The sequence below is a fragment of the Lepus europaeus genome, chromosome 22 (genome assembly GCF_033115175.1).
Source record: "Lepus europaeus isolate LE1 chromosome 22, mLepTim1.pri, whole genome shotgun sequence".
In the NCBI taxonomy this organism is placed as follows: Eukaryota; Metazoa; Chordata; class Mammalia; order Lagomorpha; family Leporidae; genus Lepus; species Lepus europaeus.
Genome location: NC_084848.1, coordinates 11,254,438 through 11,282,322, shown reverse-complemented (window position 1 = coordinate 11,282,322; position 27,885 = coordinate 11,254,438). Strand labels below are relative to the sequence as shown.

The 27,885-nt window shown below is 45.5% G+C and overlaps 1 protein-coding gene across 4 annotated transcripts in view; it reads right to left on the bottom strand.

Annotated features, from left to right (window-relative positions):
* Positions 1 to 27,885, bottom strand: part of RPS6KA5 (ribosomal protein S6 kinase A5) — a 187,689-nt gene that overhangs the window by 50,992 nt on the left and 108,812 nt on the right. For all 4 annotated transcript variants that reach the window (XM_062181509.1, XM_062181510.1, XM_062181511.1 and 1 more), the window contains 2 exons: positions 17,107 to 17,222; positions 13,496 to 13,603 (listed from right to left, as the gene is read on the bottom strand). In XM_062181509.1, coding sequence (XP_062037493.1) covers positions 13,496 to 13,603; positions 17,107 to 17,222 — 224 coding nt within the window. The remainder of the gene's footprint in view (positions 1 to 13,495; positions 13,604 to 17,106; positions 17,223 to 27,885) is intronic.

Sequence of the window (27,885 nt, the reverse complement as noted above, 5' to 3'; positions counted from 1 at the left end):
GATGGGGGTACAATTAGTGGAGAGCGACTGCTCCGGTCCTCTGCCCCCGGATTCGGTTGGATTAGTGTTGGGTCGGTCCTCCGCCGCCCTCCGAGGGCTAGCTGTGATCCCCGGGGTAGTTGACTCTGATTTCACTGGTAAAGTAAAGATCATGGTTCAGGCCCCTCAGGGACCTTTAGTAATCAATCCTGGAGACCGTATCGCACAAATGTTATTACTGCCCAGTCTTCACTCTTTAATCCCAGCTAAAAACCACGTTCGCGGCGCTGGTAACTTTGGGTCCTCTGGCATTAATTTTACCGGCTTACATATGCTTTTAAATGAACGTCCCACTTTAGTGTTGCAGATTAATGGCAAGGACATTAAGGGACTTTTAGACACAGGAGCCGACAAATCCATTATAGCAACAAAGGACTGGCCTAGTACATGGCCTACAAATGTGGCGGAACAAACCTTGCAAGGACTTGGTTTTGCTCATTTCCCAAAAATCAGTGCAGCCTTGTTGTCATGGCAGGATAGCGAGGGTCATAGAGGACAGTTTTCTCCATTCATTTTACCTCTACCCATTTCCCTTTGGGGGAGAGACGTCCTGGCCGAAATGGATGTTGCTTTGGTCACCACTTCCCCTGCAGTACGATCTATGCTACAAAATATGGGTTACGTCCCAGGCAAGGGACTCGGTGTCCAGCTCCAGGGCCACCCTTCCCCCATTGAACCAAAACAAAGACCAAGTAAAGTTGGCCTGGGTTTTTCCTAGGGGTCACTGTTTCGCCTCCTAAACCAGTGGAGCCTTTACCCATCTCGTGGCTAACGGACGTACCCGTCTGGGTTCCACAGTGGCCCCTATCTCAGGAGAAACTGGAGGCAGTCAACACTCTGGTCTTGGAGCAGGTCAACGCTGGTCATTTGATCCCATCCACCTCTCCATGGAATACGCCTATTTTTGCCATCCGCAAAAAATTAGGTCAATGGAGACTCTTACATGATCTTAGGGCAGTCAACGCACAGATGCAGCCTATGGGCCCTGTGCAACGTGGTCTTCCTCTGCTTTCGGCACTTCCCAACCAATGGCCTGTTATTGTAATAGATCTTAAGGATTGTTTCTTTTCCATTCCATTGGACAAAAAGGATACCCCACGTTTTGCTTTTACTGTCCCCACCCAGAACCAGGAACAACCGGACAAGCGTTGGGAGTGGACAGTCTTGCCTCAGGGTATGACTAATAGCCCCACCATGTGTCAAGTCTATGTAGCCCAAGTACTAAAACCTCTTAGAGACCGATATTCCGACTGCAGGTGCCTACATTATATGGACGACCTACTGTGTGCAGCCCCCACAGCAGAGAGGCTCCTGGCCTTATACAGTACACTCCAACAAGTGCTGGAAGGGGCAGGGCTGCATATTGCACCTAATAAGGTGCAATTGTCGTCTGTAGTTTCTTATCTTGGGGCTATAGTCGCCCCTACTCAAATTAGACCTCAAAAAATTCAAATAAAAATCAATGCTATCTCCACTCTAAATGACTTACAAAAACTTTTAGGGGATATCAATTGGATTAGGCACTACCTTAACATTCCTAATGCTGCATTGCAGCCCCTCTTTAATATACTTAAAGGAGACCCGGATCTTGCTTCCCCCCGAACCTTCACCTCTGAGGCCAAACAAGCACTGTCAATTGTCAACGATGCCCTTAGTAAAGCTGCCCTAAAACGTTGGGACCCTGCGGGAGACCTTACTCTTTGGGTCCTCGACACCCTTAAACAGCCCACCGCGGTCCTATGGCAGGATGGGCCTCTCCTCTGGATCCATCCCTCAATGTCATCTACTAGATCTATTAGTTACTATCCCGTGGCAGTGGCGGAGATAACTCTCCTAGCCATTCAGAGGGCTATCCAACATTTTGGACGCGAACCATCCACCATTGTTGTCCCCTATTCCATGGAACAGGTACGTGTGCTAATCGCTTGTACTGATGCTTGGGCGGTTTTAGTCTGCTCCACTTCCGCAACTATTACAAACAGAACACCCTCTGATCCTTTGCTAACCTTTGTTCAGTCTCACCCAGTTATTTTTCCAAAGTCCACATCCCAAAAGCCCTTACAGGGAGCCCCAGTAGTGTATACCGACGGTTCTAAAACAGGAGTCGGTGCATATGTTGTTTCAGGATCTGTGCCAAAAACATTCCAATTCGCTACTAACTCCCCCCAGGTAACTGAACTTCTTATAGTTAACCAAGTCTTCTCTGATTTCCCCGGACCTGTCAATATTGTGTCTGATTCACGCTATGTGGTTAATTCTGTGTCTATCCTTGAGGCCGCAGGACTAGTCAATTCTTCATCCTCCGTAGCGACAGTTTTCCTCACCCTGCAAAAATCTATTTGGAATCGGTCTGCTCCTTTCTTTATTACTCATATTAGAGCTCATTCTTCCTTACCTGGACCCATGACCACAGGCAATGCTATAGCTGATCAAGCCACACGCCCCATTTGGATACTCCAATTTTCTTCCCCAGAAGAGCAGGCTATCCAGTTTCATTCAGAGTTCCATGTAAACGCAAAAACCCTTGCCGCCAAATTCGGTCTTTCTCGTGCTGCCGCTCGCGATATTGTTCGCCATTGTGCCGCATGCCCTACTTTAACCCCTGTGCCTTCGGTGGGGGTTAATCCCCGAGGATTACTACCAGGACATATCTGGCAGATGGATGTCACCCACATATCCGAGTTTGGGACCTTAAAGTATGTTCATGTGTCAGTTGACACCTGTTCCCAAGTAATTTTTGCTTCTCTGGAGACGGGTGAGCGTACCACCCATGTCATTAATCACTGCCTTGCTGCATGGGCAGCCTGGGGCAAACCAAAAACTTTAAAAACAGATAATGGTCCTGCATACACAAGTAAATCATTCCAAGATTTCTGCACCCGTATGCAGGTACAACATAAAACTGGAATCCCTTATAACCCTCAGGGACAGGCCATAATTGAAAGGGCTCATCGAACCCTCAAGGCTTTTCTCTTAAAACAAAAGGAGGGAATTGCCACGGGCAAAACCCCTCGAATGCGCCTCTCCCTTGCACTGTTTACTATAAACTTTTTGAATTTGACAGATCATTCTATGTCCCCCGCTGAGAGACACATGTTAAAGGAGCCATCTTCACGAGGCTATGTCCGTTGGAAAGATGTCCTCACGGGAAAGTGGTACGGCCCGGATCCGGTATTATGCTGGAACCGAGGCGCGGTCTGTGTCTTCCCACAGGAATCTGGAAGAGAACCTCTCTGGATACCGGAAAGATTGGTCAGAAAAACAGCCCCGCCGCCACAAGATACACCTCTATCACCTACGGACGACATCTCCCCCGAGATAACCGAGATTACCACGCTCTCACAGGACGACAAATTGCAACAAAACAACGAGACGTGAGATGCACCCCTTCCGCTTCTTCATACTGGCAGCGGCTTTGCTCCCTGGCTCTTATGCGGGCTTTAACTCCAACCCCACTGCTTTACTGCAGAACGTAGGCAACCCTTGCGACTGCAAGGGGGGGACCAGCAACACCGTACTGCAGCGTACTCACATCGCCACAGCTGATTGTGGGGACAAAACTGCATATCTGCCCCTCCAGGGGATCCCCGGCCTACCACGCGGCTACATATGTGTGCCCAAACCCCGCGTTTCTGATCCCCATAGCAAAAACCACTCCTGTCCTTGCTTGACCTTTCAAGAATCCATGCACAGCTCTTGCGATTCCTCATACTTCCAATGCACTTCTGGCGGTCAGTCGTACTATGCCACCCAGTTACAAAGTACTCGCAGGTCCTCTAGTCCTGACCATTTGCCACAGGTAGTCCATTCATCCCCCTACCTCTCAGCCCCCTGTGTTGGTACGCCTGGACAGTGGGCGTGCTGGCGCACTACGGCACCCGTGCATATCTCTGATGGCGGAGGCCCACAGGACCAGCTCCGCCACCAACAGCTAACAAAGCGTTGGAAAACCCTCTTTTCTCCTTCTCCTTTGCTGTATCACCCCTTGGTCAGGCCTCGACCTCATTCTGTGGCCCTTGATCCACAAACTCAGGATATTCTTGAGGCTACTCACAGGGCATTAAATCTAACCGCCCCCAGCTTGGCTCAGGATTGTTGGTTGTGCTTGGCCCTAGGGACACCTTACCCGCTAGCGATTCCTGTCTTAAATTCTTCCCTTCTTAATCTTACCACTGACAATTGTTCTGCCACTCCTCCTTTCCCTGTACAAGTATCTTCTCCTCTGAATGCCTCCTGCATTACTACCAATTTGAACTCTACAGACGCTGTTCCAGTAGGAATTTCCCTGTCACTATGCAACTACGAAGTACTAACCGTCAGTCCGTCTCAAAGATGTGCTCCCCCTGGCCACGTGCTGGTTTGCGGATCTCATGCCTACTCCGCGCTTCCCTTTAATTGGACTGGGATCTGTGCTCTTGCCATCATTCCCCCAGACATAGAGATCATTCCGGGAGACCAGCCGATCCCCATACCCGCCTTGGATACCTGGCCTGTTCGTACAAAGCGAGCGGTCCACATGGTACCCTTGTTAGTAGGCCTTGGCATCGCTACCGCCGTGGGTACTGGTACGGCGGGATTAGGAGTTTCCTTGGATAAGTATACCAAACTTGCACATCAAATGATTAGTGACATGGAAGCCGTAGGTCAGTCCCTCCAGGAAATTCAAGATCAAATAGACTCCCTCGCAGAAGTGGTCCTGCAAAATAGGCGTGGCCTGGATCTTTTAACCGTGGAGAAGGGAGGTGTCTGTCTTGCTTTACAGGAACGCTGCTGTTTCTACACCAACAAGTCTGGAGTGGTCCGAGATCGAGTAAAAAAAAAAAAAAAAAAAAAAAAAAAAAAAAAAAAAAAAAATTACAAGAATCCCTAGAAAAAAGACGCAAAGAACTATATGAAAACCCGCTCTGGAGCGCCTGGAACGGATTCCTTCCTTACCTTCTCCCTTTCCTGGGACCGTTAATATCTCTGTTCCTATTGTTGTCCATAGGTCCCTGTGTACTTCGCTGGGTGAGCTCCTTCATCAACAACAAGTTGGAGAGCGTCAGACATCAGTTCCGCGCGGCAGCGTATGCTGCTCTCCATCACCGTGATCCAGATGCATATGCCATGCTGGCTCGCATGACTTATGACCGGGTCCATACCAGCGATTAAAACCCTCGTCCCCCCATCCCTACTCACGCCTCACATTTGGACAATGCCTCCATCAGGCACACACCTTCCTCGAGTTGTCTTGTTCCCCCTCTCATTCATTGGGCTGTATCACCCATCCCTGACGGGGAGCGAAAACTGGGTATGCGAGACCAAAGGTACTGCAGCAGGAGTCCACCCGGGGGTTCCGGGGGTCCTGGGAGAGCATATGCATATGCATGCAGGTTCAATTCCCAGCCTGCCCCAGCAAAAGGGAATAAAAACTGATCCCTAACGGAGACATCAGGGGTTGTGGCCAGGCCCTTGAAGTTCCGTAACTAACGGATCACAAGCACGCTGGGTATGCACCTCTACTCTCTGCCTAGTAAATATTCTCCCGGCCCTCATGAGCCAGGGCCGTCGGGGATGTGATTTGTGCAAAAACAAAAGGAGGGAGATGTAGGGAACCAGACCGGAGGAACCGTGCCCCTAAGATGGCGCCGACTCCCTGCTTCCGGGTTCTTCCTCATCTCAGGGAGTTCCCGCTCTTGCTCGCTCCTTCCCGCCTTAGATTTCCCGCTCTAGCTCGCTCCTTCCCGCCTTGCCACGAGATTGTCCTATCCCCGCGCTTCTAGCCTATCACCTGATTTGTGACGTGTATTGTGCATATAAACCCTTGCTACGCGGGTGTAAGGAAAGTTCCTGCCCAGAAGAGATCGAAGCTGGATCTCCTGCTTGCCGAGCAATAAAGGAACCCCGTGCAAAGTGTTCGGTCTCTGTCTCTTGCTGGACGAGGACGGCGCCGAGCAGGCTCCTGATTCCAGCTTCCTGCTAATGCGGACCCTGGGAGGCTGGGGTGACGGCTCCGGTAAGTGGGCTCTGCTGTCTGCCTGGGAGACCTCCCTGGAGCTCTGGCTCCCGGCTTCGCCCTGGGCATTCGGAGAGTGAACCGGTGGATGAGTGCATGCTCCCTCACTCTCTTTTTAAGATTTAGGTATTTATTTGAAAGGCCAAGTTACAGAGAGACAGAGACAGACAAAGAGAGAAATAGAGAGAGCTTCCATCTGCTGGTTCACTCTCCAAATGGTCACAACAGCCAGAGCTGGGCCAGGCTGAAGCCAGGAGCCTGGAGCTCCATCTGGGTCTCCCACGTGGGTAGCAGGGGCCCAATCATTCGGGTCATCTTCAGCTGTTTTCCCAGGCCCATTAGCAGGGAGCTGGACTGGAGGTGAGCATCCAGGACTCAAACCAGCGCTCCTATGTGATGAAAGTTGTCATTGTAGGTGGTGGCTTAACCTGCTGTACCACAACCCCAGCACCTCACTCTCTTTCTGTGTATGTTTCTATGTCTACCTCTCAAGAAATACACACAAAAAAAATTTTAAAGGCCAAAGTCCATTTCTATACATATCTATACCCAGCTAAATGATGACTAAATGTGCAGGGAAAATAAAGGCATTTTAGGATGATAACAGAATTAACTATTCACACACTCACTCTCTCTCTCTTACTGTCTAACTCTGCCTGTCAAAAAAAGAAAAAGAAAAAGAAATTAACTATTCATTGATCCTTGTTAAGAAAAAAATCTAGGGGCCGGCGCCGTGGCTCACTTGGCTAATCCTCTGTCTGCGGTGCTGGCATCTGATATGGGTACCGGGTTCTAGTCCCGGTTGCTCCTCTTCCAGTCCAGCTCTCTGTTGTGGCCTGGGAAGGCAGTGGAGGATGGCCCAAGTGCTTGGGCTCCTGCACCTGCATGGGAGACCAGGAAGAAGCACCTGGCTCCTGGCTTTGTGCCAGCACAGTGCCAGCCATGGCGGCCATTTGGGGAGTGAACCAACGGAGGGAAGACCTTTCACTCTGTCTCTCTCTCTCTCTCGCTGTCTATAACTCTGCCTGTCAAAAAAAAAAAAAAAAAAAAATCTAAAGGTTGTGCTACAAAAATAAACAACTCAGAAGAAAAGACTAAGACGTAAGAAGAGTGAACACAGAAAACAAGGAAAAGTGAGGTTATGTAGACAAGCACTGAATTTATAAACTGCAAACAATAATTACACAAAGGTTAATTTGGGGAAATATAGCACAAGGTGTGACTAAGCTACCGAACAACAACAACACGAATTTCATGAATCCATTAGTGAAGACATCCTAATGCTTTTATAACGATCATGATGATCTGAGAGGGAACGGGTAACTCCAGGCTCTGTGACATCAGTACACAGGCTGAAAATTTCAGAGGGAGAAAAACCACTAATGGACAGCACCAGTGCATCCTTCTAGACCATTAGGGGGAAATGAAATAAAGCGATCTTAATCATTTATAAAAAGACAGGGAAGGAGCGCGGGAAAGCAAAGAGAAAGGATGGTAAAGAGAAAGCAATGCAAGAAATAAGTAAAATATATCAGTAATCAAAATACACAGATTTAATTCACTAGCTAAAAGTCAGAAACTTTCTAGATAAAAAAAGGACCTGAAATGTAATGATAAAGAAAGACTGAAAGTGAAGAGAGAAAAAAAGCCATGAGCGAGCAGCACTGGTCAGCACAAAGCTGCAGCGTCTTCACCCAGCAAGAGGACGTGGCGCAAGGCAGAAGAATTATCACAACCAGACGGTCACGCAGTCACAATCGGACATACTCAAGGTGGGCCTGGAAATACATCCAACAAAAACAGAGAGCTCATTAGGGGCACATGGACAAATCCGCAATCACAGTATTTAACATCTTCTCTCCTGACTGACAGATCCAGCAGGAAAAACATCAGTGAAGATGCGGAAGACAGGGTCGATGCTGTGAATACGTACAGAAGTTTGAGTCCAACACCTACAGAACACAGTCTTTTCAGATATATGTGGCATATTTACAGAAATCAACCATGTTTGAGGTCACAAAGCAAATCTCAAATTCTACAGAAATTAAATTTTATACATTTTGTTCTCCAATCACAGAATATAACATCAGAATTCACTTAGACCCCTGCACCCACTTGGGAAACCTGGAAGAAGCTCTTGGCTCCTGGCTCTGGATCAGCCCAGCTCTAGCCATTGTGGCCATTTGGGGAGTGAACCAAATGGAGGATCTCTCTCCCTCTGCTCTTTCCATCTCTAACTCGGCCTTTCAAATACATAAATAAATTTTTTCAAAGAACATGAAAGAAACTTCTAGGAAGTAACAGGAACACAGTAACAGAGGAGCATCACCAAAGAAACAGAAAACAAACTGAGAGGCTTGATTTAACTTATTCCTTATCAAAAACCACTGGCTAACTGACCAAGAAAAGTCGCAAATCAATAATAATATTGGTGATTTAAAAGCAAACATTATAAGAGATTTTTTAAAAAAATAAGGAAATTCTGGGCCAGTGCCGTGGCTCAACAGGCTAATCCTCCACCTTGCGGCGCCGGCACACTGGGTTCTAGTCCCGGTCGGGGCACTGATCCTGTCCTGGTTGCCCCTCTTCCAGGCCAGCTCTCTGCTGTGGCCCGGGAAGGCAGTGGAGGATGGCCCAAGTGCTTGGGCCCTGCACCCGCATTGGAGACCAGGAGAAGCACCTGGCTCCTGGCTTCGGATCAGCGTGGTGTGCCGGCCGAAGCGAGCCGGCCACGACGGCCATTGGAGGGTGAACCAATGGCAAAAAGGAAGACCTTTCTCTCTGTCTCTCTCTCTCTCACTGTCCACTCTGCCTGTCAAAAAAAAAAAAAAAAAGGAAATTCTATAATATCAAAGAATTTAAAAAACAAAATATAAAATATAAAATTCCCCTCAACAATATAGTAACTGACTCAAAAATAAATTTAAGTCTTTAGTGTTAGAATCAAATACTAGCATCTAGCAGATTGTCTGAGTCACAGTAAGAACTCAACACATGTCTGCTGAACCGTACGATCAAAAAAGTCCTGGAAGACATATACTGCAGATATTCAGAAGTGTCTTCCTTTATTCTCAGAATCTCAAGGGATTCATCAAATTCTGCAGTTGAGAAAAGAAAGTATCAGTGAAGTATCACATTTTATAAGGCGTTCATTATAATAGAAATTTTGTTTTAAAAATTTATAAAATAAGCCAGTTTACCCTGTATATAAATCTACTTAGTAAGTTATTATCTATTAATAGTTAATACTTGACAAATAACTCTAGAATATAGAGGGAAAGTAATTTGTTATGTTCACCACCATATTTCTAGGGTCTACTATAATACCTGGCACAGAGTATGTACTCAATCAATACCTTTTAAATTATTAATGAATACGTAGAAATGAGAATTCTACCATGAGCAGAAACACCAAAGAATGTAAAAGCCATAAAAGTAAATTCCTGGTGGTCAGTGCTGTGGTATAGTGGGTAAAGCCACCTGCAGTGCCGGCATCCCATATGGGCGCTGGTTCGAGTCCCGGATGCTCCCTTTCCAATCCAACTCTCTGCTATGGCCTGGAAAAGCAGCAGAAGATGGTCCATGTGCTTGGGCCCCTGCACCCTTCGTGGAAGAACTAGAAGAAGCTCCTGGCTCCTGGCTTTGGATTAACGCAGCTCCGGGCCGTTGCAGCCATCTGAGGAGTGAACCAGCAGATTGAAGACCTCTCCCACCCCGCCTCTGCCTCTGCCTCTTTGTAATTCTGCCTTTCAAATAAATAAATAATTCTTTGTTTTAAAAGTAAATTCCTGGAGATTAAATATAAATACACTTCTCATACCAAATGAGGCCAGCATTTTTATATCTAAAGTGGTGATATACTGACAGAGAAGTAGACCTGGGTGGGAGAACGTTAGTTCGGGTTAGGGAACGGTGAGTTTGAGGACCTGGGTGGAGACACACTACAGCACCTCTGGGTCTTGAGCCCAGCAGAGGGCAGGGTCACGTGTATCTTGGGATCAGCAGCATAGGAGGAGAGTACCGAGGATGGGCTGAGAGAAGAGCCTGCAAAACTCAGTGAGAGAAAGAAGTCAGGGAGCGTTGAGTCACACGGCCAGGGCAGGAGTCAACTTCTAGGTCATCACTAGGCAGTCAAGTAGGGAAAGGAATAAAAAGCATTGAAACTGAGGTCAAGGAGATATTGGCAAGCACAGTTTTGCTAAGTTGGTAGAAGGCACAAGTCAAAGTGGACTGGATGAAGTGAGTGAAGGGGCTGCCATTGTGGCGTAGTGGGTAACACTGCCACCTGCAGTGCCAGCATCACATACTGGCACCAGTTTGAGTCCTGGCCGCTCCACTTCCAATCCAGCTCTCTGCTATGGCCTGAGAAAGCAGTGGAAGATGGCCCAGGTCCTTGGGCCCCTGCACCCACATGGGAGGCCCAGAAGTTCTTGGTTCCTGGCTTCAGCCTGGCCCAGTCCTGTTAGTTGCAGCCATTTGAGAAGTGAGCCAGTGGATGGAAGATCTCTGTCTCTCCTTCTCTCTCTGTGTGTAACTATGCCTTTCAAATACGTAAAATGTTTTTAAAAAAAGTGATGTCTGAGTAAGTAGAGATGGCAAAGGGACAGATGCTGTCACTAGAGGAACAGGACAACAGCGTCACAGTACAGATTCTGAGGGAAGCCCATCCACCCACCCGTCCGCCTCTCCAGTTTTAGGATTTTAAGATAAAGGAGAGTAGGCGTGCTGGAATGCCAGAGAGGGTCTACGAGGAAGAGGCTGAAGACAGAAGGCACTTGGAGATCCACACAGAAACCAAGGAGGGAGAGAAAGGATGGAGAAGAAAGAAACCCTTCCACAAAAGAGGGTGTAGGGACACCAGTGAGCAGGGCTGGCATGTGAACCAGAAAGGACTACTGGGTAACCAAACAGAGATAGTTTTCTGGGGATACTTTACGGTAGAGACTGTCTAGGTAGGGAGACTTGCTAAACACGTGCTGGGTGGAATCAGGGGAGCAGAGGATCATTAGTCCAATTTTAGGAAACTGAGAAGAGAATTCCCACTGGTGCTCTGAGTGTTAAGCCTGAGGCCAGCATGCCCTCCAGGGCTACGGAGGAAAGACGGACTGGGAGCAGACCTGCTGGCTTAGCAGTGAGGTGGAACACAGCTGGGTTGTACTCAGCAAACAACAAAGGGACCTACCGACCACTTCTCCACTTGGGCTTGCGCCCACACAACTAAGCGCTCGGAGGCTATGGACTCAGATCGGGAGCCTCTTCGTTTCCGGGAGAGACGGCTGTTGGCCTGCCTAGCAGGAAACACCAGAGTCTTCGCTCATGACGCATGACACGGCCGATTTAGGCACGCGGCACTTCCACCTAGTTTGTATTTGATCGACTTTGAGTTTTTTCTGTTTAGTCTTGTTTTTGGTTCTGTTTCCACCTGTTCCAAAAGGTCTCACACACACACACACACACACAAACAAAATGCCTACAGATAAGGACTCCGTGGGTGATTTTTCGCAACACCTAGCACACAGGAGGTCCTCAACAAACATGGACAGGGTGAATGGGCAGAAAATGAATGGCTCCGCGGAGATACAAAGGTGACCAGTACCTCTCTCTGAGCCAGGGACTCCCACACCTCCACAAGCCAAGGATCCTCTGAGAGTACGCTGAAGTCTATGGAGCACTCTCAGTAATGTTGCAAACACATAGTTATAGGAAAATATAAAAAGAAACTGTGACATCACCACAAATGGGCTTGGCTTACCCAGCTGCAGGCTTCTCTGTAGAGTGATGTGGCTGGGCGAGTTCACCAACACCTAAGGGTGTTTGGTTCTCCCTGCTCTCGGAGAGGAATCCTCCATACGCCCTCCCTGGAAGCCATCAGGCCCAGAGTGGTGGTAAGAGGCCTTGGGCGCAGCCCAGTACTGTGGGTCACTTTCCTGTACTGCCAGCCTCAGTGGTGCCCATCTCTGAACCCTCTCTGACTACTGGACCTTCTCAGTCTTCTCAGGGTAAGAGGGTGCCTCTGTCTGTGTGAACAGGGGCAGGAGGGGAGCTAGGGGCTTATAGACACCTGCAGCCAACCCTGCTGGGCCCTTAGAGCACCTACCCTCCTGCTGTGAGGTACGCAGCAGTTCTCAGGGGTCAGGGGTGCAAATTTAACCAGCTTTGGGCTTCTCACACATGGCAAAGGATTCAGCTGCTTCCGGGAGCCTAAACAGTCCTGCCAGCCTCTGGTTCCTGCTCCAGACTGTGGCTGCTCTCTCTCCCTTCTGAGTGCCTGCCTGCTGCCCACTGTTGACCCCTGGCTTTCACCACAGAGAGCTTCCCTCAGGAAGCGCAGGAAAGGTGCTTGGTTTGCCGAAGCAGCCATCCACGTTGTTACAAGGGAGCAAGACATCTTACAAACCAACTTGAAAGTACGTTCCTTAAAGTCATCAATCAAAGATAAGCCATTTACTGTTATAACCACAGTTCCATGACGGCAGATAGCAGCTCCATTTTAATTGTCCAGTTCCTAGCATAGAGGCAATGGTTCCTAGCATAGAGGCAATGGTCAATAAATATTTATTAAGTAATTGAGACCTTTAGTTTTTATAATTTCAGCACTTACCTTACTCACCTAGGATTGCTTTGGGAATATCCCAAAAAGCAATCAGAAATAAACAAATAGACCTAACTTGGAACCAAAGAATGATGTTTTACAATAACAAGCTTCTTCACTGAAAAAAGTTTACTATGATCCTGTATTCTATGGCAACGAATTCCTGGATAGAAATTAAATTGGAATTCAAACCTACTTAGTTATATTGAGTAACTAATGTTGTAATAATGTAATTTTATTATAATTGCTACACAAATAGTATTTAATCACTACAGATGTACAATTTTGCATGTCATTAGACGTATTTATAATATTAAACAAGTTCCAATTAATACTGAATACATAAAGCGCTCTACATTTAAAATCTGCATATTAGCTACTATATCTTATTTCATTTTGAGCAAAAGACAACAAGATTATTAAAGAATCAGAACTAGTAGATCTTTTTCATTCCTGTCAAGTGAATCCAAAAGGCCATTCTAGCACATCCTACGTTGTGACTGTAATGCCACTCTGTGCTTCGTTTTATGATCTCTTTTGGCTACCATCTAAGCCAAAGGACTGGAAGGCTATTTGACTTTTCAGTTATATTTTACATGGGGAATGGTAAATGTATAGTTTTTCTAACTGACAAATTCTGATATAGCCATGAAAGGTTTATTTGTATTCCAACAGGCTGTTCCATGGTCATTTTAAACAGAAAATATTTATAGTCACTGATGCCAAAATGTTTCCCTAGACAAACCTGCACACAAGCCCATGACCCACATCACCGAGTCCGTGAAATGTCTATGTCTGTTCTGTAGCTACTTTTTCATCCTTGTTTACATCCCGTTATTACTAACTTCAAATTGAAATGTAATACTCACTTCATCAGCCACAAACTCCTTACTCAGACCAAAATCTGTCAGCACCACATGGCCGTTAGAATCAAGTAGAATATTCTCAAGCTTAATGTCACGGTATATAATCCCCAACTGTGAAAACAAACACATAGGTATTTTAAAATAATTTCCAAAAAATTCATTAGGACAGTCTTTTGAATCTACATTAACACAAAAAGGCACTGCTCTCAGCATGCTTGGGTGGCTCTTGGTGCCGGTCAGGGCCACGCCCTCTCTCCCGGTTCAGGAGTTGGCCCCCTGCACCCCCTTCTCAGTGCCATGAGGGACCGCCCCCGATGGAGCAGCATCTCAGTGGCTTCCTGGTGACCACGGCTCCTTCCTGGCTCTAGGCTTCTTCCTGGCTCTCACTCCAGATGGCCCTCTGGTGTCTGTGTCACCAAGACACCAGTGTCCCTCACTTCCCGAGGGCTGCAGGAGGCCCTCCTGTCCAACCAGTTCCCACGCTGTCCCTTCCTGGGGTGTCCCGTGGCTCCCAGGTCTTCATGGCCCCTACCCACGCGTGATTGATACTCGCGGGGTCTTTCCTGTTTGCCAGCTGTTCTCCTACCCTACTGTTCTTCATTTCTTATGCATTCATCTAGTCCGAGTACAATGCCATGTGTCAAATAGGGGACTAAGAAAGTCTTGCTGAATAACAGGCTTTTAAACAGCAAGGCTGAAGATAACAAGTTAATTTTAGCTGATCTTTGGTTCTAAAAAAGCAGAAGTAATCAATCAAATAACATTTTATATAGTTCTCTATTCCATTTTGTGTGTAAGTTTGCCAAAGCACATCAGCTAATACGTCAGCTACGTTATATAAACAAATCTAGCCAAGTAAGAAGTGCCTGATCTGCATGAATTTGGTTCATGTTTTTAGTTATGTTGGCCTGAATTAAATGTTTTAAGCTTACAAATATTGCTCTTCTCAACACTAAGTACTATATGAAAAAGCAGGTTTTTTTTTTATAATCTCTTAAAATTGGAAACAGAACTACACAAAGAAAAACACTAGGAATTTTCCTCCAAGAACTTTATAGTGTTTTACATGGAAAACATACAGACTCTATATTGAACAGATATTTGGCTCGAAACATTACATGCATCTAACAACCAATAGCATATTTTTAAAAAAAGATCTCATTAGAAAAAGATTATGGGAAAACTAAACTTCTATATGCTTAATTCATCATTTCCTGGTAAACTTCCATTTTTGTCTCTTCCTGTGAAACCTTGTATAAGTAGTTATATCGAGATTAATACTGCTGGCTTTGTGTTGTATGAATCTGTATCTTTTCAGGACAGTGAGATTAAGAAAAATGCAGCTGAGCTATATTACTTTTCACTCCATATCAATTATATATATATATACATATATATATATATTCAGTTCTCTCTCTCTATACACACACATATATATATGTTCTTTACTTCTGTGTTTGAATAGTAATGAATATTCATCGATTTTCCTTTAATAAACAAATTTAAAAGAATTAAAGTTTCACACATCAAAACCTGAATTTTCTTGCTTACCCGATCAGGGTTTTGTATTTTATTGTTTTTACTCCAGTATTTCTGATGATTCATACCATCATTTTTATATTATAAAAAGTTACCTCTGGGCCAGGCATCTGGCCTAGTTGGTTAAGGTGCTAGTTTGGATACCCATGTCCCACAGTGAAGAGCCAAGCTCCGGCTCCCAATTCCAGCTTCCTGCTAATGCAGACTCTGGGAGGCAGCAGTGATGGTCAAGTCATTGAGTTCTTGCAGCCATGTGGGAGACCTGGACTGAGCGCACAGCTCCTGACTTCAGCCCTGGGGGCCTTTGTAATTATCTGGGGAGTGAACCAGCAGATGGGGGCGCTCGCTCTGTCTCTCAAATACATGAAAAAAAATCTATTTTTAATTACATAAAATAACCCCAAGCATACATTTCAAAGGTCTTTGTAGACTACTCCTGGTCCAATCCATTTCTTGAATAAAGATGTCTTAATTATTTTATCTCCCACAAAAACAAGCATAAGCATGAAGGTTGTCACTACATGGATAATCCCAGCAGAAGGACTAAGGTTGGTGCCAGGACTTTGGTACAGAGTCGGTGCCAGGACTTTGGTACAGAGTCCTGCTCGGCTGCCCCTCTCCTCTCCGCTGAGCTGCAGCCTGGCCTCCCCACTCTCTCCACCTGGTGACTCTTCTCTCCTTCCTCCTTGTTCTGCTGTCCTTTCTCTCACTCTTCTGTTCTGAACCATCTTCTTCCCTCTGTGTAGTTTTGTTTCTGTTTGGGGTGAGAAGAACCCTTTTCTTGATTCCTAACCTCTTTTACTTTTCATTTTACTTTTCTTTTTAAATTTTTATTTATTTTCACTATTTTTACTTAAAGGCAGAGTGACAGAGACTGCCAGAGACAGGTGTAGACCATCTGCTGGTTTCATTCCCCAAATGCCCACAATAGCCAGGGCTGGGTCAGGCTGAAGCCAGGAGTCCAAAACTCAATCCAGGTTTCTCACATGGGTGGCAGGGACCCAAAGTCCTTAAGCCATCACCTGCTGTCACCCAGGGAGCTGGATCAGCGGCACAGGAGCCCAAACTCCTCCAATATGGGGTGCGTGGATCCCAAGTGGCAGCATCCCTCCTGCTGTGCCAAATGTCCTCTGCCCCCTAACCCCAAAGTCTCCTACCTTCCCGTCATCTTTCCTCACAGCCTCTCCCACTGTTGCTTCCATCTGGCTACTCCAACCTTCTTGTCCCATTAAAAACCTCATCCTTCCCTGCCTTTGCCCTTCATCTCTCTCTCTCTGCTTTATTATCAGCACTTCAGTCTGCTTATTTTAAGTTTGGGTAGGACCTGAATACAACGTGACAGAGAAGTGGCTTCTTGATGGACCTGTATTTCCCAATTTAGTGACTCAGGTCTCATTGGTCTCCACAGGGTCTGACATACCTTTGGGAAAAATCATGTTGGTAATTTTATCTTGGAGGAAAAACACACAGGCCAGTAATCCACATAATGGTTATTCACTTCTACAATAATACTGCCTCATTAAGGAAAAAAAAATGGTCAAAATTTCATGAATCAAGATTAGTAATGGTAATCATAATAAAAAAAAAGTTCTAAATCAGTTTTTACAGAGTTCAAACTGTCATGGATACAAATTCTATTTAAAAGTTTTCAGCGCTGAGTTCATGCTAACCAGATGAGAAAGGTGGGGCTTTGGACCACACAGGGTACTAGGGACAAAATCAAATGGAAGAGAAAGCCAGGGTGAAGGGTGAGAAATAATTGTTACTCCCCACCTGATCAGGAGACACCATGAAGATGGACAGGCAGAGTCTACAATGTCACAAGTGAGGAAACACACATCATGACTTGTGGTTTCATTTGACAGGCTATTTTAAGCATTAAATTTTGTAATAACGATTAGGATTTTTTTTTTCACAAAGAAAGCCAAAAAATTGCTCAGGTTTAATCTGCACCACAACAATGACAATAGGAAAGTAGATTTCTCAAAAAGGAACTATTAGAGTGAGAAAACTGGGAACATTCTGGAAGTGTGCATTTACAACCATCACCTAGACAAAGACACGAGGCGTCTTACCTTGTGGAGGTGTTCCAGGGCGAGCACTATCTCTCCCACGTAGATCTGCACCTCGTGCTCTGTGAACCGCTCTCTCTGAGAAAGGTGAGTAAAAAGTTCTCCACCATTTATATAATCTAGAAACGAAATACAGTTTTCTTTCTTTGACTTGCATTCATAAACGAAAGGAAGTATTTCCTTTTGATCACTCTGGATTAACCATGAGGCCCTGATTTGGAAGTACGGTTTGTTGTACAATTCTTAGCACATGGTTTCACACAGAATGTATGACTAGATTCATACAGTAATAGTTTCATACGGTAACGATTACGCAGAGTATTGCCATTAAAACGTTACATGAAACTCACAGACATTTAAATACATGTTCCTAAGTACAGCACAGCAGGAACCTCTGCCATCCGCATACAAGAAATGCCTGGCTCACTACACACCAGCAGCCTCTCAGCTGCTCCAGAGCTAAAACAAAACTCCCAGCTTTGCTTCTGTGACGCCTGACAGTCACTGTTCTGAAGACCTGTAGGCAGACAAGCTGTTTTCTAGGTCTACCTGTGTGCACTTCAACACACGGGCAGCAGACAGCAGGGAGCCTTCTGACTGCTCCACAGGGCCCCAAAGAAAAAGGAGTAAAAGCGGCGGAATCAAAGCACCTGCACCGAGAAGAGTCCCGTTTCCTTTGCAGTTTGCCCTGTCTGCCCCAAGGGCATGGAACAATGAAATGGAGACAAAAGGGCTCTAACAGGAAATAAACAAGAGCATGTTACTTAAATAAAATGATGTTGAAAACTGGCTCTAAGGTGACATTTATTGATAAAGTGATAACTGAATGCTCCCCCTTTTAGGTAACAACCACACAGGTGACTATTAGCAATTGCTCAAAATCATTCATGCTAATCAACTTTTGTTTTAAAGATTTTTTAAAAATTTATTTGAAAGACAGAGAGAGAGGTAGAGTCAGAGAGAGGGAGAGGTCTTCCATCTATTGGTTCACTCCCCAAATGACTGCAACGGCCAGAGCTGAGCTGATCCAAAGCCAGGAGCCTCTTTTGCGTCTCCCACACGGGTGCTGGGGCCCAAGGACTTGGGCCATCTTCTACTGCTTTCCCAGGCCACAGCAGAGAGCTGGATCGGAAGTGGAACAGCCGGGACTCAAAATGGCGCCCATATGGTATGCTGGTGCTGCAGGCTGGGGCTTTAACCTGCTGCGCCATAGCACCGGCAACAAACTTTTTTTTTTTTTTTCCCAAAGACTGATTTATCCATTTGAAAGGCAGAGTTACAGAGAGGCAGAGAGAGAACGTCTTCCATCTGCTGGTTCATTCCCCAGATGGCTGCAAAGGCCAGAGCTGCACCAATCTGAAGCCAGGAGCCAGGAGTCAGGAGCTTTCTCAAGGTCTCCCATGCAGGTGCAGGGGCCCAAGGACTTGGGCCATCCTCCACTGCTTTCCCAGGCCATAGCAGAGAGCTGGATTGGAAGTGGAGGAGCAGGGACTTGAACTGGCACCCATATGGGATGTTGGCACTGTAGACGGCAGCTTTACCCACTATGCCACAGTGCCAGCCCCAGCTAATAAACTTTTTGCTAAGTACATGTTGAAAATTTTTTTAACTATAGTTTCATTAGAAATTAAACATTGCTGCATTAATATATGCCATTTGTATGAAACCATTTATATACAAACTACAGTCACAACTAGAGTTTAAAGCTTTATTTTCTAGAAAAATGAAAAGCATATGTCCTAAAGTATATTCATTTGTCAATTTTACCAGAGTTTGATAAAAGAACAGGCAAATTCTTCATGAACTCACAAATTTCTTCCTTTATCTTCCCAGTTAAGCATTAAATTCTGAAAAAACGCAGATGCAACAGAATTTAAAGAACTCTAATAGCTGGCTGTTTTGCTATTTTTCAAAGCACATGTCAGCAAAAAGCATTCCCTCCTAAGGCTGCTGTATTTTGCCAAGAGGTTTTAATTATATCTGAACACAAAGCTAATTATTAAAAAGGTGTAAAGGAACACAGCATTCCTGCAAAGTAACAATGATTTTTTTCTATTTTAAGTGGTTATTTACCTAACCCTACCACTAAGATATTACAGTATAAATTATGTATAAATGGTTCCCATCGCCGGTCACAGCACAGAAAGAGGCAGCCATGTATCAAGTGACAAACTCCTACACAGCCTGCAGTGTCCAATTCAATCAGCTCACCTTCCAGGGGATCCAGCAGAGCTGATCACTTCCTCCTATGTCACCATCCTGCTTATTAAGGACGCCTACCACTGCAATTATCTTGCCACACTGCAAATGTTTATTTGCAGACTTGCTTTCTTCGCTAAACTCGGTTTTTAAAAGTCAGGATCAATATATTCTCTGCTAAATACCCAACATGGTGTGTACATGCAGAAAGCACTCAATAGTGGCTTATTGCATTAACAACTGAACACAGATTCTTAATACTAGAATATACATTAAATATGGCTTCTGAAAAAGATCGCTCTGAAACTCAAAAGGCCAGTCCATTTTTTTCTTAAAGGAAACACCATGTCCTCTTTTTTGAGGCAAGGGGACACAGTCAGAACCACCAGGGCTTTGTAACTGTTGGACCTGAACTAGAGAGACGCTAGCTCCACCGCTGTCCTGCTTCGAGCAGATCAGTTTCTGAGCTTCAGTTACTTACCAACGGAATAACAACAGCTTAGGATATAGGAAGGGTTCTATTTTACATTTACGAGGAGGTTGGGAGAAAGTACAAATCTAAGGAGACAGACCTAAAACACGAGGGAACCCACTTCTTAAGTTTACAGTGGATTGACCTGACGAGCCAGCATGAAGGCTTGTCCTAAGATCAGCATATATTTATTTACTTTGTAGGTTCGTGCTGAACACTGTACAAGTCTTCGTGGTCCAGGCTGTAACAGTGGTGGAGATAACAGCAGAAGTGATGGCCCCTGGAGTGTCATTATGAGGTGCAATAATCCATGGCAAAGATAAGAGAGGTTAGTGGGAATCTCTGTATCAGGCAAGTACTTGGTACTTATAATTATACTGTTCTGTTTGGCATGCAATGGTATCTCATTACGGTTTTAATTGGCAATTTTCCCGAATAACTGATACTCTTTATCCTTCCCTGTTTCACTGGACATTTCTGTATCTTCTGTTGTTAAGTGCCTATTAAAGGTTTGTGTGTGTGTGTTTCCACACGTGCCCATTTTGGGTTTTTTTTCTTAATTGAGGTATAATTCACATACCATGAAATTAACCCATGTAAAGTATAAAATTCACTGCTTTTTTGTTAGTATATCCAGAGTTGTGCAACCATCACCCCAGCCAATTATAGAACAACGTCACAAAAATTTGCTCTGAGATTTTCTTGGAAGATTTATAGTTTTAGCTCTTTCCTTTAGTCTTTGATCTATTTTGAGTTAACTTTTATATAAACTGTGAGGTATGGGTCCAATATCACAGTTTTGCATGCAGCTGTCCTAGCATCAACAGTTAAAAATATTGTTCTTTTCTCACTGTCACCCTTGTTAAAAAAAATCACTTGACTTTCAATGTGCATATTTCTAGAATTTCAATTCTATTCCACTGATACGTGCTGACCTTAGGCCAGCACCACGCTTCCTCAATTATGTAGCTCTGCAGTATGTTTTGAAATTAGGAAATATGACTCTTCCAAGTTTATTCTTCCCTTTCATAACAGTTTTTAGCCCTTGATTTTCCATGCACATTTTTTGGGTTACCTTGCCAACTTCTATGAAGATATACGCTAAACTTTGTAAAAGGTTGTGCCAATCTGTAAATCAATTTGGAAGATAGTGCCACTTGAACAATATTCAGGCTTTCAACCCATGGACATGGGTGTCTTTCAAGTTAGAATTATAGAGAGAGAGAGAGGGAGAGACAGGCAGATCTTCCAGCCACTGGCACACTCCCCAAGTGGCCACAACAGCCAGAGCTGAGGCAGGCCAAAACCAGGAACTTCATCCAGGCCTCCCAAGTGGATGGCAGAGGCCCAAGCACTCAGACCATCTTCCACTGCTTTTCCCAGGCCATTAGCAAGAAGCTGGACTGGAACTGGAGCATCTGGGACAGGAACTGGCACTCACATGGGATACCAGTGTTGCAGGTGGAAGCTTTACCTGCTATGCCACAACACCAGCTCCTACTAGGAATATCTTTCTATTTATTTTTCTTTTATTTTTTTCAACAACATTTTGCAGTTTTCAGAGTATACGTTTTGTACTTTTGTTAAATTTATTCCCAAGAGTTTTATCCTATTTGATTCTAGAGTAAATGGAATTGTTTTCTTAATTCCATTTCAGATTGTTCACGGCAAGAATTACAGGAACCCGATTGTTTGTGTACGTGGATCTCACGTCTGGCCACTTCGCTAAATCTGCTTCTGGTTCTGGTTGTTAGTCTGTGGACTGTTTACACTCTGTATTTTCAAGCTCATGGCACTTTAAAACAGCTTTTATTCTTCCTTTCCAACATGAAGACTTTTGTGGCCATTTTTTTGCCCACAGTGTTGAATAAAGGGGTAAAAACTGATATCATTTTTTTTGTTCTTGGTTTCAGGGAGAAAGTATTCAGTCTTCACCACTCAATATGAAGTTTTTCATTGAAGCATTTTTATCAGGTTGAGGAAGTTCACTTCCATCTCAACTTTGTTCAATGTTTGCTTTTTTTAAAACACGATGGAGTGTTGAGTTTTGTCCTTTATTCTATATAAGCTGATATAATAGAGGCTTATCTGCTATAATAAAGGTTTTCATCCTTTATTCTACCAATCTGGTATAGTAAACTGATTGGCTTTTGGTTGTTCAACTAAGCCTGCAGAGCAGTAATAAATCCCACTTGGCCACAGCATATGATCCTTTCTGTGTGTAGCTGCATTCAGTTTCACAGGATTTTGTTCAGTATTTTTGCATTTATAATCAAGAGATATTGTTCTGTTGTTTTCTTATAATTGTTTTGTTTGGCTTTGATATTAGGGTAATATTGCCCTCTTTGGATAAATTGGGAAGCATTGGAAGGATTTTTTTTCTTCTACTTTTTGGAAGAGTTTGTAAAGAATTGGTATTTTTGTTATTTTTTTTTTTAATGTTTGATAACATTTACCAGTGAAGCCAACTGGGCCTCAGCTCTTTGCGTGTAGCTTTTCTTTTCTTTTCTTTTTCTTTTTTAAAGATTCATCTATTTATTTCTGAAAGACAGAGTTACATAGAGTGAGTGAGAGACACAGAGAAAGAGAGATCATCCACCTGCTGGTTCACTCCTCAAATGGCTGCAACAGCCAGCACTGAGCCAGGCAGCAGCCAGGAGCCACAAGCTTCATCCAGGTCACCCACGAGGGTAGCAGGGGCTCAAACACTTGGGCCATCCTCGGCTGCTTTTCCCAAGCGTGAGAGCAGGGAGCTGTATCAAAGTGGAGCAGCCGAACATGAACCAGTGCCCACATGTGATGCCAGCAATGCAGGCAGCAGCTTTACCTGCTTTGCAACAGCACTGGCCCCTTCGCATATAGTTGTTATCATAGTTATCAGTAGTAACAGTTCTTTATTACAGATCTATTCAAAAGTTATATTTCTTTTATTTTTATTTTTATTTTTTTTTACAGGCAGAGTGGACAGTGAGAGAGAAAGAGAGACAGACAGACAGACAGAGAGAAAGGTCTTCCTTTACTGTTGGTTCACCCTCCAATGGCCGCTGCAGCCTGCACACTGTGGCCGGTGCACTGCGCTGATCTGAAGCCAGGAGCCAGGTGCTTCTCCTGGTCTCCCATGCAGGTGCAGGGCCCAAGCACTTGTGCCATCCTCCACTGCACTCCTGGGCCACAGCAGAGAGCTGGACTGGAAGAGGGGCAACCGGGACAGAATCCAGTGCCCCAACCGGGACTAGAACCCGGTGTGCTGGTGCCGCAGGTGGAGGATTAGCCTATTGAGCCGCGGAGCTGGCCAAAAGTTATATTTCTTAAGTCAGTTTCAGTAGTTTGTGTCTTTCCAGGATGTTTTTAATGTCATGTAAGTAATCTAACATGAAAACACATAACCAACAACATACTGTATACTGATATACCGCTATTAATGGTATTTCCCTAAGGTCTTTCAATTCCTTATGGAGTAATGTCTCTTCCTTCTTTCCCAATTTTACCAATTTGAGTCTTTTTTTTCCTTTTCTTCTTCTTTTTGCTCAGTCTAGTTAAATGTTTGTCAATTTGTTGATCATTTCAAAGAGCCACCTTTTCACTGATTTCTCTATTGGTTTCACAGTCTCTATTTGATAAATTTCTTTTCTGATATTTATTATTTCCCTCCTTTCTATTTGCTTAGGGTTTAATTTGATGTTTTTGTTGCACCTTAAAGTGGGAGACTGGGTTATTTATTTGAGATCTTTAATTCAAGCAATCAGAACCACAAATTCCTCAAGGACTGCATTAGCTGCACCCAAAGTTGTACTTTGTAGAATCTTAATTTTCTCTTACCAAAGTTCTTCTGATTTTTCTCATTTATTCTCTGATATATTGGTTATCTAGGAGTATGTTAATTTTCACATAATTTTATTTTCTTATGTACTTTCTTGTAAAGGCTTTTCACCTTCAACTTTTATACTTAGGTCCATCTTTTTCAAACTAATTTTTGTGAGCAGAGCAAGGTAAGGACCGAGACTCACTGTCCACGCTATCTAGTTGTATCCACACATCCACTGGTCCCACCGACATGGACAGAGAGATATGTTTCATCGCTGAATTGCTTCACCACATCTGTCAAAAATAAAATGATCACCTGAGTGTGAGTCTATCTGCAGTCTCTTCTGTTCTGTTCTCTTCTGCTGATCCAGGTCTCACACCATGCTGTCTGGATCACCTTAACTTTAAGGTACGTCTGGAATCAGCAAGTTCCCGTGGGCCACACACCCTCTTCTTCTCCAAGAACTGGGCGGTGGGGTTTGTGAACCAGAGCCCAGGGTTTCCGTCTGCCACAGCAGAGAGGGTGCTGAGGCTGACCCTGGTGCCGTGGTGCCTCTTTGTCAAGAGATCTGGCGACTCTGGCGAGATAAGGTCAGGGCTTGCCCTTGAAACTCGGAACAACTTAGCCAGGCAGTCAAACAATAAACAAGACAAAATGTGGACGAGAGTGTCGGGGCTGTTCTCACTCCTAGTGGACTTCCTACATTTTCATTCTCTTAGAAAGGCGCATCAGCGTCAGGAGCACAGGCAGGTCACTGGCCAGAGTCAGCAGGGCAGACGCCAGACGGGCAGGGTCTTCGCAGCCTTCTTACATGGAGAAGATGCGGAAGGCTCAGGCACCTGAACACCAGATTGCAAACAGTCTACTGCCGGGATCACAGTGCCGTCTGCCTGGTGCCAAAGCATCGCCCTGGATGCCTTTTCCACGAAATTATGGATCCAGGAGTGGACAGTGGGGATGTGGGGCACAGTGGGCACCCACATCCCATGTAAGGGTACCTGGTTCAAGTCCAGCAACTCCTGACCCAGCTTCCTGCTAACGCACCCAAGCAGCAGACAAGGTCCAAGTGCTGGGTCCTGCCACCCACACAGGAGACCAAGATGGAGTTTCCACCTCTGGGCTTTGGCTTGGCACAGCCCTGGTGATTGAGGATACTTGGGGAGTGAACCTGCAGACATATCTCTCTCTCTCTCTCTCTCTCCCTCTCTCCCTCCCTGAGTCTGCTTTTAAATAAATTAAGTTTAGATCCAGTAGGTATCTGGAAATTCATTCACAAGCCTGAGTAGTTTATTTTTCTTTAAACCTATGTTCTTTTTATTCTGTTACAAAAGCATGTTGGAACTAGCATGGGAGCACTCAGTTTTTACTGACATGTCTCTTGCTGCGATGGTGGCCATACAATGACGGTGGACTAAACGGCACTGTCCATACACACTGCTGGCCACAGATGTGCACACAGAAGCAGCATCTTAACCATCCCAGATCAGCAAGGCAGGTGCGCGAGGGCCCTGGCAGACAAGAATCCAGAGATACAAACAAGTGTTTTGGCTGACCTCCTTTAAAACCTGTGTCTTCATGCAGCCCAGAGCTCTGAGACCAAAGAATAGACACTGGAACCACAGACACTGGGCACTTGTTTGGTGCCTGTTCTGTTTAGATACGAGAGCTCTGATCCTCATCAACAATGCCACAGGGTAAGTACTGTTACAAAAATGCTATAATCCCCAAAGAAAAGAAGACACTATTCAGAAAAGAGAGGAACTCGCAGGTCAGCTGGTTGTTAACTAGCGGGTCGCCCAGCTCATTGGGTGGTAGGGTGCAGGCAGCACCCACGCCAGTGAGAGCCCCCAGTCTGCAGCGCCAGCCACAGCTTCGCTCACACTCTCACAGGCGCTCCTTCCCCTCCTGAGACGGCTTCACTGTCAGCCACCGGGGCGGCCACCCGGCAACTAAGCAGCAGTCTTGCTAATTTTTGTCAGAAAAACTGTCTTAACTATTCCATCCTTCAAGTACTTACGTGTCCTGGAGGCTACAGTTCTGTGTATCTGTCACATCCTTTCGCTGTCTTCTATGCTTAACTAACAATTAGGTTTTGGAGGGCTCATCGGCACGTCACAGTGACCAGCTGGAGACACTCTGCAAGGCCTATACCGAGCTGACTGAGTTCTCGGTTTTTAATGGGGCTGTAAACAATGTGATCTTTTGCTTTTCCGAATTTGCCAAGCTAAGATTATACCTGGCAGGCTTTATGGCACAGAACTGAAGGGCAGCAGCTTACGTTTGCATTAGTGGACCAGGGCTGTGTTCCTGACAAACGGACTTGGCCTCACTTAACCTTGCAAAGGCTCCTGTGTTCTCCCTGTTGGGTCCTCATCTTAGCCCAGTGTCCGTTCCAGCAGGTGGATGTTCATCTGGCAGCGCAGCAGAGCTGTAGGCACGGCTGTCGCCAGAGATCAGAACCTCAAACTGTAGAGTATCACCGCATGCTTGGTTCTGAGAAACAGCACACGTGGAATCTACGCGTCTTTCTCCACATGCTGCTTCGGCTTCGGACAATGTCAGAGGGGCAGGAAGCTACGCACTTGAATAACACTGTTTTGGAAAAATTACACTAGCTCTTGTTCCACCGGCTTGCATCGGGAAGCTGAAGAGGGGTCTGAGCCTGCTCATGGCCCGCGGTCTGGGAAGCTGGAGCAAACCCCCCACCAGTGGCTTCTGGCGGACATTTCTCCTAGTTCACAATGCCTGATCTGTAGACTTTATTTTTCAAAAACTGATCTCAATACAATTTCAAACCACAAAAAAACTCCTGTAAGAAAGAGGCAGGGAGTCCTGGCATGCCTGATATGAAAAGTCACCCACGGTACACTTTTGCTTCCTTTTCTTTAGCATTCTCTTGAAAGACAACAAGGTCAAGACAGACAGACTTCTACTGCCCTGTGCATCCTAAACTAGCTCCTGGACCACCCCTCTATCTGGGTTTCACAGGAGGCTTTCTCATGGCTAGATGCAGGCTGCACATTCCTAGGACAAGGATCAGTGCAGCGACCAGGAAGCACTCGTGTTCACCCTGATGGTTGTCATTACGGAGCAGTCACTGAGGGGGCTGGCCAGGCTTCTCCACTGTGAAGTTACTGCGTCTCCCTCTGTAATCAACTGGTAAACCGCTGGGAGATGAACTGAGACTACGCACAAACATGCTCTGCACCAAACTATCACCCACTCGTTTTAGCATCCAGGGAGGATTTTTCTGGCTCCATAATTCCTTCTCTACACTGGCTGGCATTCTCCCCTAAGGAAGAGTTTTCCCTCGCCCCCATCATCACACTTTCTTTCTCTCTAGCACAACAAGATGTTCCAGTCTCATCTTGTACTTTTCTAGGCTTTATTTAAGGAATTTTAAAGATGTATTTGTTTATTTGAAAGGCAGAGTGGCAGAGAGGGACAGTGACAGATCTTCTATCCACTGGTTCACTCTCCAAATGCCTGCAACAGCCAGGACTGGGTCACGCTGAAGCCAGGAGCCAAGGACTCAATCCAGGTCTCTCATGTGGGTGCCAGGGACTCAAGTCTTGGGCCATCATCTTCTGCCTCCTTGGCAGATGAGCAGGAAACTGGATTGGAAGTAGAAGCGGGACTCGATGCCAATACGGGATGTGGGCGACCCAAGCAGTGGCTCAACCTGCTGTGCCACAACGCCCACCCTTGGGCATTATTTTAGCACAGCCACACTGATGGATCACCATGTGCCGGAGTGGAGTAAGCACTTTGCACACATCAGTCCATTTACACCAAACAACTCACAGTTGTAGGGATGGCAGAGGGCCACGAGAGATCAAGCAACATGGCTAGGATCCTGCGGCTAGGAAATGCCAACACTCAGAGTTGTTCTCAAGTTAGTACTTCAGCATACAAGGGGGAAAGAAGGCTGAATGTGCACAGGGGAATGGGCGGAGCCTGTAGCTCAGCTGCAGCACAAGGTAGGAGAGGCCAAGTGGGGAGGATGGGCAGAGACTGGGGTCAGGCTGTCCTGAGAGCCTGACCACGGGGTGTAGACTTTATCTTAGGAAATGAAAGTAACAGGGGGACTTTGAGCAGAGGAGTGACCTCATCCTGGCTCTGTGGCAAGAATACTAATAATAATGTAAAAAGATGGACCGGAAAGGGTTGAGAGAGTTCAAAAAACGGAGGTTCTAGCTGTTTCTAACTTTCTGCTACTAGAAATTGCGCTGCTTCTTCAATAGAGAGCAAAGAAGGCCCTACATGGGGTGCAGCTCCGCATGGGAAGGAGGTACCCACCGCCCCA